Below are 15,859 nucleotides of genomic sequence, written 5' to 3' on the forward strand. Positions count from 1 at the left end.
TCTTTTTGAACACTCCAATAGTTATTCCATTTAACAGGTTTTTGTTTAAAAAGTTTTTCTGATGAAAAGTAAGGTATCTCACTGAAGAAAAACTGGTATGTTTTCACTGATGTTAGATATTGTCAATAACAGGGATATTGAATTGGGAATGGTGTCTGGATACTTTAGTTTATAAAAGGCCTCACTCAAACAGCACTAAATGCCAATAAATACCATACTAATTATTGTTTTATTGGTGTAAATAGTTACCACTTTCGGGGGGGGGGAGCCAAAAACGTCACAGGTACTTTCAATTTACTAAGATAATAACTATCTCAAGGACTGGTAGCATTAAGTATAGCTGGAATAAAGTAGAATACTCAGAGCTCAAAGATAGCATTAATGATCATATTACGTCAAAAATACTGGAATGTTTCAAAGGCCACTTGACTAATGATATATCTAGATTAGGATAGGGAGAGGGAAAGTAGGGATCATTTGTCTAAGCATATACATTTTAGAATTATATATTCAAAATAAAATTCTACTGTACTGGTTGGGAGAGGGTGGGCAATGACATCAGTTTCTTCAAAGTAATCATACCAAAAAGACAAATACCATATGATCTCACCTTTAACAGGAAGCTAAACAACAAAACAAACAAGCAAGCAAAATATAACCGAAGACACTGAAATACAGAACAGGCTGACAGGGACCAGAGGGGAGAGGGGAGAGAAGTTCAGGGGGAAAAGGGGAGGGATTTAGAGGAACTAGTATAAAGGTCACATGGAAAGCAACTAAGGGGGGGTGGAAATGAGAGGGAGGTGGGGAGCACCGGGGAGTGGGTTGGGGTGGGAGTAACAGACAGAAAACTGTACTTGAAAAATAAATAAATAAAATAAAATAAACATAAAAAAGTTAAAGAATAATTTAGTGACCATACAAATAAACAAATTAAAATTCAGATAAGAATTCTTTTCTTACTAGCTGAAAATAAAGTCCAATTTTTCTGTGGTGGCTTATATTTTAAAAGTGAATTACTAAATGTTTTAAGACTAAATCTTAGTAACTTAATGATATAATGACTAAAACTGCTGAAAATGTCAGTTAATAAATTTGTCTTTGAAAAGGTAATCATATCCAATTAAATAAAAGACAATCATTAACCAATGTCACTCTAATAAATTTAATTTTAAAAAGAAATAAATGATGACTGATCATTAAATCAATCAACCAACCAATAAATAAATAGGGAGCTTTTGGAAATTGGTGTTTGAAAACAGTTTGTACTAAACCACTTTAACCAACCAACAAAAAAAAAGGTAATTTTTCAAATATATGAATTTAGTACCACAATACAGGGTATTTCAGTATGGAATAAGGGCATTTTTAAGTACTTAAAATAGCAAAACTAGCTTATATTTATATAGGACTGCTTACTTTCAAATGCATAAATTATTTGATCATAACCATAAACCTTCCCCACCCACCTCATTTTATCATTAGCAAACCCAGGGGGATAAAGTGACTTGATCAAGGTTCCACTGTAGGTGAAAGAGGTACAACTAAAGCCTAGGGTCTGATTCCTTCTTCACCTCCCAAGGAGACAACTACGTAAAAAAATGTTCTTCATTTCCTTTCTCCTTTACCCTTATTTTTCTTTTTAAAATGGTTTTATCTGTTCAAAGAAGGTTTAAAATGTGACTTCAAGTTGTCATTTGTCATGTACTATCTATGTCTCCTTAGGAACTGGGATCTCTTAACAATACCCTCCAGGAAAACTGCCACATCTACCATTAATAACAAGAGTAAACTGGCAAGGGGAAAGGAGGGAGAAAAAATAAAACCAAAGCCATATAGCCCTGGCTGGTTGTGGCTTCACTGCTGGGAGCACCATCTGGGAAACTGAAAAGTTGCAAGTCTGACTCCGGTCAGGGCACATGCCTAGGTTGCAGGTTAGGGGTCCCTGGTTGGGATGCATAAGGAAGGCAATTGATAAGATATTTCCTCTCACATCAATGTTTCTCTACTTCTCTCTCTCCCTCCTTCCCTTCTCTCTAAAATCAATAAGGATTAAAAAAGATATAAAACAAAACAAAACAAAAGCCATACAGGTACTCACTTTTAACTATTTTTAGTAAAAATTCAAAGTATAAAATGTAAGCAGTAAAGATTTTACATTGGAGATTATTTAGATATATTTTAACTCACAATAATTAACAACCACACCCCCCCCCAAAAAAAAAAACTAAGCAAACAACTACAACATGAATGGAACCACAGAAATGGAGATCACAGGGAAGGTTAGCAACAAGGGAGTGGGAGGAGGAGAGAGGCGGAAAAGGTACAGAGAGTAAGTAGTATAGATGGTAGACAGAATATAGACAGAGGGAGGGCAAGAATAGTTTGGGAAATGTAGACACTAAAGAGATTAAAATATATTTTAAATGCACTGATGTCCTGGCTGGATGGCCCAGTTGGTTGGAGCATTGTCCAGTATACCGAAAGGCTGTGGGTTTGGTCCCAGGTCAGGCACAGACAGAAAGCAATCAGTCAATGTTTCTCTCTCACACTGATGTTTCTAGTTTTCTCTCTCCCTTCCTCTCTGTCTAAAATCAATAAATATAATCCTGGGTGAGGATCAAATATACATACATATATGTGTTGTGTGTGTGTGTGTATACACACACACACATATACATTCACACATTATTAGTAGAAATGGGAGTTGATTTAACTGCTCTGGATATAATTTTGCCAAAATGAACTTACCCTACTGATATGCCTAATAAAGAACACCAAGATATTCTATACCACAAGATGTTTATTACCACAAAGTTGTTCATAGCCAAAAGTTTGGAAAAAACTTTAATGTCCATCATCTAATTAGTTAGAAATGAAAATACCGTTCTTCCAAGCAATGGGATACTATTAATCCAATTAATCCATTAAAAAGAATGACAGTTCTGTTTGCACTGACTGGGGAAAAATACATACACACATGTATGCACATATATGCATACATGTGTGTATGTATAAATAGATACAGACAGTCAGATGTGTTGAGCAAGGGAGCACACTGGACTAGACTATACATAAAATTATTTTCCCCCAAAAGGACACATAAGAATCTGTTAAGAATAGTTACCACTAGGGAAGGGGTTGCGGAGAGAAAGCTTTTTTCATTTTACACCTTTCTGTACTGTTGGAACTTCTAACTACTTGCAAGCATTCTCACTGGCCCATAGTTCCTTTCTGGCTTACTCAGGGCTACTAAGCCCCAAGAATTCAGAAGCCTAGGTTCCAGTCTTAATTGTGCATAGACTAACTAACTGCATGACCTAGAACGAATTACATAAACTCTTTGCTTAGTTTCAGTTTCTAAGATTTAAATTTCTTCCAGCTCAAATTCCTTTAAGATCAAAGTTCTTTACTTTTATTATGGATTTCTCAGAAGACATAACACTGCTAAGGAGTACTTAGTATGTTTAACAGACTCTCCTAAATTTACTTTTTAATCTAGGACTATTGGGAAAAGAGGGTCTCAATTTGTAAAAGCTTTCTGGGGGGGTGCTACTTGATGAATTTCACATCTACATAACCATAATTATAACAGTCATATTTCTAAGCCACAGAATAAGTCAAACAGAACGGGTCCCAAGCAAAGAATGGTTCTTGAACAGTTTAATCACTGCAATGAATTCTGAAACCATTTGCAAATCTTTTGAAAAAGTACAGGGACTCAACCTGAACTTCAAACAAGAAATTTCTATACAGCTAATTACTTTTCATAAAGACATGCTGAAGTTTCAATGGCAATGGTTTTTTTTTTCAAATTTTCTGGGAAACTGATTAGTCTCACAAGAATTCTCAAGAGCTAAGTCACTTCTATATTCCCCACCAACCTTCCCTACCTGATCAAGTGCTTTGTTATTTCTTCTGAATTATGCTTTTTAAGGAATCTCATACGTTGGTACTCTTGATTACTTTAAATAAATCCCTACTAGTTTTGAAGTACAAATACTAAAAAAGAATTGTATTACTAGTATAGAAAATTATTTAAGACCTAAATTCATTGTAGTGAAACAAGTTTTGTTTAGAGTAGAAATTAATACTATCAAGAACAGCAGTTAAGATGATTCCATTTCCTTAAAAAGCAAAGTCCAGATAGTCTCAAAAAATACTAAGAAATATGTTTTTCTAAAAAATAGGTGGATAGATGTGACAGTGCATAAACAGATTAAAACAGATTATGCATCATTCTTTATGTAACAGAATTACGCCCTAGGTGAAAAGATAGGTCTTGTGCTATGCTGTGGCTTATTTTTTTCCCCTGAGAAAAAGTCCCTTATGTTTTTACAAACTCCGAAATAAAAGGCAAATTGTTACTTCCCAAAGGTCCCTATACCATGTTCCTTATAAAACCCAAAGGACCAACTATTTCTTCTTCTTTCTTTCTCAATGCCTTTATAAAAACTGTGACTACTCTGTAATTTCCTTCAAGTGTGACTAGAAGAGCCTCCCTTTAGAAAGTTGATAAATAACTTTAAGGGATAATAATGAGAAATATTACAAAAAACATATTTAAAAGGGGAAAATATACCTTCTAAGTATATTAAATATGCTTTCAATGTTATCACAATTTGAAGAACCATTGAATGCATAAGTCATATGTGAACTGAGATGATCAGACCAAGTATGAAAAATGGTTATATTCTGTTTACATCGAAAGTAAATTTGTATTAAAGAATTAAATATTTTCTGGAAAAAAATTTAAAAAACTAACAAGGTCATTCTCCTATGAAGGAAATAAACCAACCCCCCCCCCCCAAAAGCATAATACCTACATTTTTCTCTGGAGACATGCTTCTTCAATAACTGGTTTCTCCTCAGATTTACTGAATAAATACATATTGTTGCTATGCATTTACTATTATTTCACCAGTTAACTTCAATCCTCAGATCTACTCAACAAGGTGTATAACAGCCAGCATTTGGAATTATTTTACCAGGTGCATCATAAAGAATGAACCTCCTGAAAGTTCACACCAAAGCAAGTAAAAGCATTTTATAAACCAAGCATTTCTCTTTCATCTAATTTTTAAATGATCAGTCTCTAAAATCATCCTAATTATTAAAATGTTGAAATGAGAAAATTACAAATTAAATTTACCTTTCACCTCTTCACCTGTTTTAGATTCTTTTGGTAGCACACAGAAGGTTACTTTTCTTCCAAATTCACTAACTATAAAAAATCCCCCCAAAACCCATCTACGAGTAATTGAAGAATATAAAAGATGAATTTTTTAAAGACACCAGGTCACTGCCCTAACCGGTGCGACTCAGTGGGCCAGCTGGTTGGGCGTCCCACAAAGCTAAAGGTCGCTGGCTGGATTCCGGTTAGGGCACAAGCCCGGGTTGTGGATTCAGTCCCTGTTTGGGACACGTATGGGAGGCAACTGTTTGGATGTGTCTCTCCCTCTCTTTGCCTCCCTTCCCCTCTAAATATAAAAATTAAATAAACAAAATATTTTAAAATAAGATACCAGGTCACTAAAATGCACTGAAAACAAAATTCGGAGTTTTTCTTCTTGAAATTGAACCATATCTGTGTTCCTACAGGAGACTTCCACTCACCACGCAATGCAATTTTTAAGCAAACTAAAATAAGCACTTGAAAATATTAGGAAGTGACTACTAACACAAAATATTACTTTTCCTTTCTTACTAATGCACCAATCTTTAATTTCTCAAACAAGAAATAAAATGTTAATATACTTCCATTTATATATTAAGTTTTTAGTGTGCTAGGCAGTTACAATTTCTCAGTGAAGTTTTTTAAACTTCAGTTTCACAATATATTCATATACTAATTTATTTTCCTTTAATAATATCTTGCTTTAAAATACCACAACAGAACTTAAAGCTCAAGCCTATGCCAGACAGCACACTGCTGCTTATCCAATGGATATTCACTGAAAGGTTTATCAGGTAAGTACCATTTGATAAAATATATGTAAAGCCAGCTACATATATCACCTCCCCCCTCTTATGCATGAAGGGGAAAAAAACACTTAAGATTCTCCAGGACTAAAATTCTTTCAGCTAGGTGGAATAAATCCAGTCACACTGAAGTAAAATATAAAATACTGTTTTCTCCAGTTCATGTGAAAATATAATTTTTTAACCACAAACAGCAAAGAAATGAAAATCATCTCCACTCAACAGGTACTTGAAGTAGTCTCCAAAATTATTTGCCATAATTTAACCATCTTTCTGTATCCCAAGGTTTAGATATTATGGATTTGATGAAAGTACTCACCATTGACTTCACCTAACAAATAAGACAGACAAAAATTGGGGGCTGATGGTTAAAAGAATCCCCTACTCCCGAATCTGTATTTTCGGTGCCTCTGACACTATGAAAATAGTAATTCACACAAGAGAAATGCCTCATCAGTCCTTAAGAGTGGCTCTACTCAAAGAAAACATAAAGATCTAAAAATAATCGCCTCTTGAACTCCAAAAGGTAAAGAATAACTAAATTCTTCCGAGGGTAAGAAAATAAGTTTTTTTTAAAAATCGAATGTTTATGGTTTAAATCAGAGGCAAAAATTTAAATCTCCGGTTTATACAGTAAGTTCAAATTAAACAAACATTGCTGTTGCCCCCCAATATGAGGCCCAAACATGTAAAATAAATACCACTGAAGAAAGGCGTTTTGGGATTTCGTTTAATTAAAAAAGAGGGGGGGATCTTCCACAAGGTAGAAAAAAAATTAGAAGGATAGAGTGGATTTGGAACAGGGCGGGGGTAGAAGGCAACTGCCAGGGACGTAAGAGAGTAGACGGTATAAAGCAACTCCGCTGAAATAAAGGAAAGAAATGGTTCTACCTCGGGGGCAGGGGATGGAACACTTTGGAGGAATGAGGAAACTCCCCCAACCTAGAGGGCTGGATTGCGAAATGCCAGGTTCCTCTCTCCAAGCTTGTTTTATCACCATCAGGAAAATTACAGAGTTAATCTAAGGCCGTCCTGCCTTAAGTTTTCCCCACCAACAGAGACTAGATGTCAGTTGCAAACGGGTGGGGGGGTGACATGAAAAGGCGAAAGGGCGCAACAGCATCTCGGTTAGGGAGGGAAGAAACTTCGCAAGAAGAGGAAGCGGCAGCTCCTCTCTTGGCCCTCGCATCGGCCCATCGAAGTTGCGCCACAGACGCCCCTGCTTAGTGGGCGCCCCCACCCCGTCCCTCTCCGCACGCAGTCCTTCGCAGCACTAGACCCTTCAAACTGTCCCCGAAGTCCAACTATACGTCCACTCCCTCTCACCCCGCGCCCATCCCAACTAAGTTCCAAGAAAAGCTTCCACCCAGAGCAAGGCCTGTTCCGGACAACAGGTGGGCAGTGGAGCCGGCAGGGCTGGGCCTCTCCTAGCCAGGCCCACTCCACTCCACCCCGGCCAGGGCCCAGGGGTGCCCGGCTCCGGGACAGGGAGGGGGAGCTCACTCCCTTACCTCCGCCATATTTGCCGTACTGACGGGTCACATCTCCGCGGCGGCCGCTGATGGGTCACGGCCAGAACCCGGATGTGAGACTCAGCAACGGGACTCCTGTCGCCGCTGCCGCCTCTCGAATCCCGCCGTCTCAGCCTCGGCGGGAACGCGCAGGAGCCACCCGAGCGCGCCCACCACGCCCCACTCCGCCCCCTCGTGGCGACGCAGCGGCGACAGGCTGAGCTGGACTGGAGGGAAAAGGCCGGCATGCGCGCCAGAGCAGGACGGGCGCCGGCCGCAGCAGCCCTCCCGGGTGCTGCGCAAAGGGGGCGGAGTCAAGGTGGGTGTGGAGGGAGGTGGGCATCTCTACGGGGGACGCCTCCCCTACCCTAGCGGATCCAGCGCAGGAGTCTAACCTTAAGAGAGGGGTCTAAAGACCAGAGGAGTCAAGGAAGGGTGCCAAGTGATCCCCGTCTGGCATTCACATCGATGAGAAAACGATACATTATATTTTACATAAAGGCCTTTTTCGAAGTACATTTGCTGGAAAACGGATGTTGCTGTGATGCAACAGCAAGTAGTGCGCTTCGAAAGCGGTTATCACAGTTGATTCGCTACGGGAAATGTAAAATTCGGTATTTCAAAATTTTAGTGGTCTGGGCAGAGGTTAAGAAAAGGGACTGTGATAGGTAGCCTGCCATCCTTCTATCTCGCTGAATTTTCCTCACGTACCTTCTGAGATGCCTGTAGCAACATAAGTGTGCAACGGCTGAATTTTGCACTAGAGAAAATTTTAAAATGTGAAATGTTGAAAAGCCACTCTTTGTTGGACATAATCTCCGACTTAACTGCATGGAGGGGAGAACTTGCTTTTATTTGCGAAGGCTGCAAGAACTGCAATTTGAAAGTTTATTGTAATGTATTGGCCTAGAACTGTCAATGGACCTTAATGCCAACTCTGAAGATAGCCAGAGCCAATGACTGCAAAAGAACAAATATGTTTTCACTTCCATTACTCAGGCAGATACTGGCTAATGCCAAGGTAATATTAAAACGTGCATGAACATATATTTTACTAAACCAGCAGTTTAAAAGTCTCATTTCAAAAAGACAGTTTTTCTTCCCAAAATATCCAAGGGTTCCTCAATGCAATTTTTAAAATGACTACCCAAATCACCCAGTTAAGTATGAAAATTATTCATTCCCTCCAAAAAAATGTAATGCCAGCACTACAATATGTTGTATAAATGTGCACACATAAAATGTTTTTTAAATTAACACAACTTACAATGCAATATGGGGGAGGCTGTTTTCTTATGGTATTTGTATTCCCTTAAAATTCTAGACTCTGTTAAGCAGTTTTATATTTTTCAAGATTCAACATTAACTTGAAATTCTTATGTCCAATAATAATTTGTGCATTTATAGGTATATGAAGTAGCTGCTAAGTGAAAGGACATTACCTGGTAATTTGACAGGAAAAGAGTCCACAGACAGTCTGTAAACCAATTAAACATAAACATCTGATGCACATTTTCTACTGAAAGAAAAGCAAGGGAAAGAAGAGAAAGGAAAACTTTAAGGTTCCCAAATCTACAAACAATTTTTCCATTAACGGCATGGTACAGTATTTTCATTTTATTTTTTAGAATACTTATATAAAAATGTTTTTCAGGATTCCTTGGGGGGGGATAAATATTTTAGCATGTATATAGTTCCTAAGTTACCCTGTTGAATTTTCTTAGTACTTAGCACTTGAAAAAAAATGGCCTTTTCACATAATTTTCACTTTGAGATGCTTGATGGAAACAGCTAAAGGCAAAGAATAGTGGATGTACATAGACTTGAGGTGGGTAAAGATAAAAATAATAAGGGGCCTCGAGGTAGAAACTCAGGCTTTATAATACCATGGGGATAAAGGGGGATTTTCCACTTAAATACGAAAGCTAATATATGAAATTTATATAGCTGGTTACCAAAAGGAAAGTTTTAAGTTGTTGTCAAAAACGCAAGGGACAGGAATAGTTTGCTTGCTTAAACCCATTTAATCTCTGATTCTCCAGTTCACATTATTATGCCCATGATTCACAATAAACCCGTGTATAATGTGCACAAAATGTGGGTGTGCATTATACACGCCAAACACAGCGGCTGAATGAGTATCATTCAATAGCAGTTGAATGAGTATCCATCTTACTGATAAATGACCTTTAAGTTTATTAATGCTGTGTATTAATTTACTAATTTTAAGTGGCATTATGGTATAGGGGAAAACACTTGTCTATATTTTTCTCCTTCCTATTTTTATAAAATTGGATTCCATGATTTTTTTAGGTTCAAAGATTCTGAAAGTAAAGAGAAACAGCTCCAATATTATAAGTCATCCGTAACACATGACTACTAAATTTAATACAGTTCTACTCCCATTTTATTCTAGTGATATAGTTATCTTTACAAATTTTAGGAGCTGCCTTAAATAAAGTAAAATCTTTTTCAAAACTCTTGCTAACCTTTTCAGTATCAAATATGTAAAAATTAAGTGTTCATTAGACATAGAATCTTAGTGTTGGATGGAACTTGGGAGGTATTTAGTCAATTTCTCCTTTATTTAGGTAGGAATCTCTCACTATGTTTCCCCACTTACTACCAAGCTTTTCTGCCTATGTTTAAACAACTCCAATGACTCACTGTGCCATGAAGAAGTTTCTTAAAAAGGAAAAAAAGAAATTAAGAAAAGAAAAACTCTGACAGTTGTGGCTCGGTTGATTGAGCATTGGCCCATGACCTAGAAGGTCACTGGTTCAATTCCCAGTCAGGGCACGTGCTGGTTTGCAGGTTTGGCAGTCACTAGCGCATCTGAAAGGCAACCAATTGGTGTCTCTCACATCGATATTTCTCTCCCTCTCTTTCTCCTTCCATTTCCCTCTTTCTAAAATAAATAAATAATAAATAAATAATTTTTAAAAAGAAAAACAATTTTTTAAAGCTCTAATTTTTAGAACATTCTTTTTAGTAAACAGTATCTACCTCCTTGTTATTTCTATCCATTACCCTGAGTTCTTTGGATTAATACAACAGATGTCTCCTTTATATTTAAATGCAAACAGTCAATATTTACTCGTATACTTGGATTAATAAAAAAATAAATGTTGAAAGCCAATTGATACTAGATCTTAAAACAAGACAATATAGTTAAAGGCATGAGAAAATTCACTATTACCTATGACTTGTTAAATTATTACAGTTTATGGTATTTATTAATGTGACATTCATAATGGTAGTTCTGTGCATTGCAGTATTATATGTAAAGTTAAACTAGAAAAGTGTGGTTAATTCCAATTTTATGTGAGGTTTGTGGCTAATGTCCCAAAATAAGACAAAACAAAAAAAAAATCACTATACAAAGCCTGAATAAATGCCTCTTTAGCTCCCATTCCCCACCTAAAGGCTTCCTTATTTTCAGGGAAACTAATATCAACTTTTACCACACTAAGCTACTCAAAACTGCTATTATACTGGGAAATTATTTTAAGCAATTTACTGGACACTCCATTAAAAAGTTATTAAACAATTTTATAGAAGCTATAATACACATACAAGAATCACTTAAGAGTTATTATTTTGCTGTTAACAAAAGCATTTTAAAGTCACAATTTTACTTCAACCAATGCTTTAACTAACCAATACGTAAACTTCTTTGGCAATTTACATATCCTAAAAAATATAACCTTTTATTCAGTACCAACACCTGATTCAAATATAAGTTGTTTATACAGTATATATTATCTGTTACGCAACTCAAAAAGGTACTTCTCAAAAATGCTCCAAGAAAATACTTGTTAACAATTTAGACTCTGGGTTTGTTTGAATAAAATAGATTAATATGGCACATTCAAAACCCTAAAAACAAATTCTATTGCTTTTGAAAATTCTATAATTTTCAGAGTCCCTGAGTCCCTTTTGAGATTTTGTAACTATTTCTTAAAATTTTTGTTTAAAAGTGACAGCCTACACATCATCTGCAGGTAAAAATTTATGGGTAACTACCAATTTGGTTGAAAATACCTAAATACCAAAAAACTTCACCTATTTTTAAAAATAACATTTTAGACAAATTGCAAATTTACTATAGTAGGCAGGATGCAGAAGCAAGTTACAAAGCAGTAATGCATTGCATTTGGAAGCCCCTCATCTATATGACAATCAGCATCAGCATCTTTATGTTAGTTTGGTTTTCACTGTTAATGGCAGCCCAAACCATTCATATAGCCTTGTGGTTCTTCAAAGAACAGTTTAAGTTTTCTTTTCGTAATTTTCATATAGAGAGTTCTATCCAGTGGCCCTCTTTTATCAGATTATCACAAACTGATAGTTTTAAAGTTCTTATGTTGTTGGCATGTTATTTTTATCTCACCCAAACTCTGGAAATTATTGGCCCATCTGCAGTTCTCAAACACTGGAACACATCAGAATGGTATATTTATATTACTGAGGGAGTTTGGATATTCCCTCCCTTAATCTCCAAGTGTGCCCCTGCCTACCAGCATCACATCCGTCTTGTCTGCATTGAACCTCAACCAGTTGGTTCTTAACCACGTCCGAAACTCAGCCAGGCACTGGGAAAATCGAGCCACCACACCATCTGGATCAAAGGAAAGAGAGCCTCAGTAGTAACTAGACCAGAGAAGATGATACCAAAAGCTCACCATTCAACCTGTCTGTAATTTTTTAAAAAATAGCCGGGAATTAGGACAAGGATCCCATGACAATTTTTGAAAACATTAACGAATCTTGAGTCATGCAATGGTAGAGGAATAAAAGCGACCCAATAAATAGGTCACCTCATTCCACCCATAAAATGAAGAAGGTTCAGTCAACTCCAAGTCATTTCTGCTAAGCGGCCTCAGGAGACTGGCTAGTCTTGTAACTGTATACATCTCGGCAAAATTAAGAATTTTACCATTAGTAAAACCTTTAGGGATAACTGGGGCCCAGAGAGGGGTAGTGACTCGTTCAAGGTCACACAGCAAGCGAGGACCAGAGATGAGCTACAGGCCAGAGATCTTTCCACTAACAGCTGAAGAACAAGGCCATTCAAAGGCGGGGGAGGCATCTGACCCCAGGAATCTTCCCAACTGGGAGGACCTCGGTCCCTCACAATAATGCCCTCTCTCTTTGAGTCTCTGTTCCCTCCCTCATTCCCTCCAAAGAGATGGTTTGCCCGGGACCCTGCTCACCACAGGGGCTGCAGTGCGAGCAGAAGCCTCCCCGGGGCTAGGACAGAACCCGCAGATACAGGGAGAAAGAGGCGGAGCCACAGGGGGCGAGGTCAGCTTAGCCCCACCCCGACCAGGATCCGAGCCCACAGGAGAAAGGGGCGGAGGCGAACAAGGCTAGGCGAACTCACTCCGCAGAGGATTCCCAGCGCGCCGCAGCCACCGCCAAAGCGAAAGACCGGGCTGGGAGGGGGTGGGCCGCGAAGGAGAGTTGCGCGTGCGCCCTGAGTCTCCAGCGCCGCTCCGGGAGGAGAGGCCAGCTAACTGGGCCGGTTCTCTCGCAGACCCTCCCCGGAAGTTAAGGGTCTTCCGGGAGGTACTCTGCAGTGGGGGAGGGGAAGGAGAGAAAGGGGACCGAGGACAACTCAGGAGTACCTCATCCCAAAAAGGACTAGGAGTGGAGAGGTGGTTTATAGAGGCTGCACTTACAGCTGCTGCCGCTGCCGCCGCCGCCACCTTCACTGCTGCCGCCACCGCCTGAAGAAGCCCCATCCATTCGCCTGCAGCCGGGGAGACTCAGAGCCTGGGAGGGGCTTTGGGCCGGGGCCTCCAGCCTCCTTCTTCTAGTCGTCTCCCCGAGCTTCCTCTTGCTCCACCAACCCTCTGCCCTCCCCTCCGCCTCCGCCCTCCTCCTCGGCCTCCAGCCGCCAGCCAACCGCGCGGCCGCTTGTTGAGCCTGGGCTCCACTGTCTCCATGACGCCCGGCAAACATTCCGGTGCTTCAGCCCTGGCCGCTAACGCCTGGGGTTGGGGTGCAGGGGCTCCAGAAGCAGGCAGGGAAAGGGGTGGTCGGCCACTTCCCAGCCAGTAGCCACCATGCCCATTTCTCCGGTAGAGAGTCGCAAGCAGCCGAGCCTCGGATTGTAAGTTCCGGCGCTAAAACCTTAGCCTATTCCCGTGGGTCGCGGAGGGAACCCTTGTAGAGCCTATCTCTTGCTGCATCTGGATTCAGTGCGCAGCCCTCTAAGCGTCCAAGCCAAGCCGGCAATGTCTCTCCTTCCTTGGCCTTAATACAGCCGTTTTCAAATCCCCCACGGCTGTGCTTGCTGTATGAGAAAAGACCGAGTTTGTTGAGAACCTTCCTCACAGCACTCTTCCGTTGTTTCGGTCTGCAGTCTCAAGCTAGTTGTATGCTTGCAGTGCCTATATGATCTATCCTCCCAATTTATATGAGCCACCAAACTGAATATTACTTTGCTCTGTAATTGCGGTTTTCTTCTGCCTCCTCCTCATACCATCCTTCCTTGAAACACATTCCTGCTTGCAACATTCTACTCTTGCAACAGGTGAGTGAGGGGCTGGAGAAAAGCATATAGCTCTGAGGTCTTGTCTAGCTTATACCTTCCAAGTTTTCCCTTCGTGGTGCACCAGCAATGCCTCTCAAGTTCCGTATTAGGCACTCCCCCAAACTTCCAGACCTTTTTTTCTTTCTTAAACTTTGAACATCTCTCCAATCTCCTCCAGCTAGTAGAACTTATTGCAAGTTCTTGGGAGAGAACTTTCCATTCTCTCTTGAATGATACTCAGATTTTTGCCCATTCTACCACTCCCTCAAAAAAGTTTTCCTAAAGGTTAACAGCAATAGCTGCCCAACCACATTCAGTGGCCACATCTGTTTCATTCTTAACGTATCCATCAGTAGTTTTGATCTAGTTTATCACTTCTTCAGTTTTCAATTACTTTGGTGTCTGGGACGCCAGTTCTTCCCTTGATTTATGGATTACTTTGCTGGGACTTCTTCGTATCTAAATATTGGAGTGTGCTGGAGTCAGTCTTTAAACCTCTCCTGTTTACTTTTATGCCTTTAAAAGTCACCTATACACTGATGATTCCCAAGTTTATATATCTAGCCAACGCCTCCCAAGAAACAGACTTAAAAAAAAATCAAACATGGGCATTTAAAAGTTAATACGCATCTCAGAATTCATATCCAAAACTGAACTTAATTCTCAAACCTACTCTGCAGTAAAATGGCTATTTTTGCTCTTTCAGTTACTCAGGTAAAAACTTTGGCATATATACCCTGCTCCATCAGCCAATTCTACCGTTTCTATATGGAAAATAAAGCCAGGCTACCACTCTGATGTAAGTCACTGTAATGCTGCAGTAACCACATAAATGGTCTTGCCAACACCCTCAGCACAGTAACCAGTGTGGCTCTTCTCAAAATCCTCCTCTGCCTTCCATTTCACTAGAAGTGAAAGCTCACCACTTAAATTGCTTTACAGTATCTTACCTTGGGCTCTTCCTCTTGACTACACTCCATATTATTCCACATTAATATCAGACACATTATTTTCTCACTTCAAGTGTGTGCATTTGTTGTCCCTTGGAATACTGTACACCCAGATAATCTCATGATTCATTTCCTTTACCCGTCACCTTATCAATCCTTTAACTACCCTACATACGTATAATACTTCCTCTTCCTCAACATTGCTTTATTTTTCTCCATAAAACTCAGCCCTATGTGAGATACATGTTTGTTAATCTCTTCACCCTAGCTGTGGAACTCCATAGGGGTAGAGATTTTTTGTTCACTGCTATTGCCTAGAATGAGGAAGGCGCTCAATAAATACTTGCTGATTGAATGAATGAATGAATCAGTTTGTACGTCAGTAACTGGTTACTCTTCATCTTGTCTGATTTTTGTTTTGACATATTAGGTGATGCACACACTGGCCCACAGTGTCTGTGGCATTATGGATGAGACGAAATAAATTCACACGGACTACTGAGTCCTGTGGAGGGAAAGGGAAGGCAGGACTTCTCTCTCCAGGGGAGAGCTCCCTGACCCTTGCCTTGAGAAGCTTTTATTGGATTGCTTTTGCATAGGAATACAGAGTGTATATGTAAAGCTCATTAATCATTATCATCATCAGGCAATAAGGATCAAACAATAGATAATATACAAAGAACTCTGAGGGCCTATTTTGAGGCAGGGACAGAGATCTAAATGGCCAGAAAACTTTGGGGAACAAACTCACTTCCTGCTTGGACTCTTATCATTTAATTGAGAGCATTCTAAACAAAGCAGGTTTCATAGGATTTTACATATTCTTTCTTAGGCCTGAACACCATAGGGAACCCACCCTTTCCAGCACAGGTCTG

At 39.4% G+C, this 15,859-nt stretch overlaps 2 protein-coding genes across 15 annotated transcripts in view; one reads left to right on the plus strand and one right to left on the minus strand.

Moving 5' to 3' along the window:
• The window catches only part of MIER1 (MIER1 transcriptional regulator), a 59,033-nt gene extending 45,682 nt beyond the window's left edge, over positions 1 to 13,351 (minus strand). For 2 of the 14 annotated variants that reach the window (XM_037042949.1, XM_037042936.1), the window contains exons 1-3: positions 12,880 to 12,947; positions 12,014 to 12,114; positions 8,936 to 9,012 (exon numbers count right to left, since the gene is read on the minus strand). In XM_037042949.1, coding sequence (XP_036898844.1) covers positions 8,936 to 8,995 — 60 coding nt within the window. In that variant the 5' untranslated portion in view covers positions 8,996 to 9,012; positions 12,014 to 12,114; positions 12,880 to 12,947. Of the gene's footprint in view, positions 1 to 7,493; positions 7,769 to 8,935; positions 9,013 to 12,013; positions 12,115 to 12,879; positions 12,949 to 13,177 lie in introns of those variants that run through there. The other 12 variants (XM_037042926.1, XM_037042921.1, XM_037042885.1 and 9 more) reach the window with 11 other exon arrangements.
• A 6-nt stretch (positions 13,352 to 13,357) lies between these two features.
• Positions 13,358 to 15,859, plus strand: part of DNAI4 (dynein axonemal intermediate chain 4) — a 72,459-nt gene continuing 69,957 nt past the window's right edge. The window contains exon 1 of the mRNA XM_037042870.1: positions 13,358 to 13,611. Coding sequence (XP_036898765.1) covers positions 13,565 to 13,611 — 47 coding nt within the window. The 5' untranslated portion in view covers positions 13,358 to 13,564. The remainder of the gene's footprint in view (positions 13,612 to 15,859) is intronic.

The sequence above is a fragment of the Sturnira hondurensis genome, unplaced genomic scaffold (genome assembly GCF_014824575.4).
Source record: "Sturnira hondurensis isolate 20B ecotype Veracruz unplaced genomic scaffold, ASM1482457v3 Scaffold0000648, whole genome shotgun sequence".
In the NCBI taxonomy this organism is placed as follows: domain Eukaryota; kingdom Metazoa; phylum Chordata; class Mammalia; order Chiroptera; family Phyllostomidae; genus Sturnira; species Sturnira hondurensis.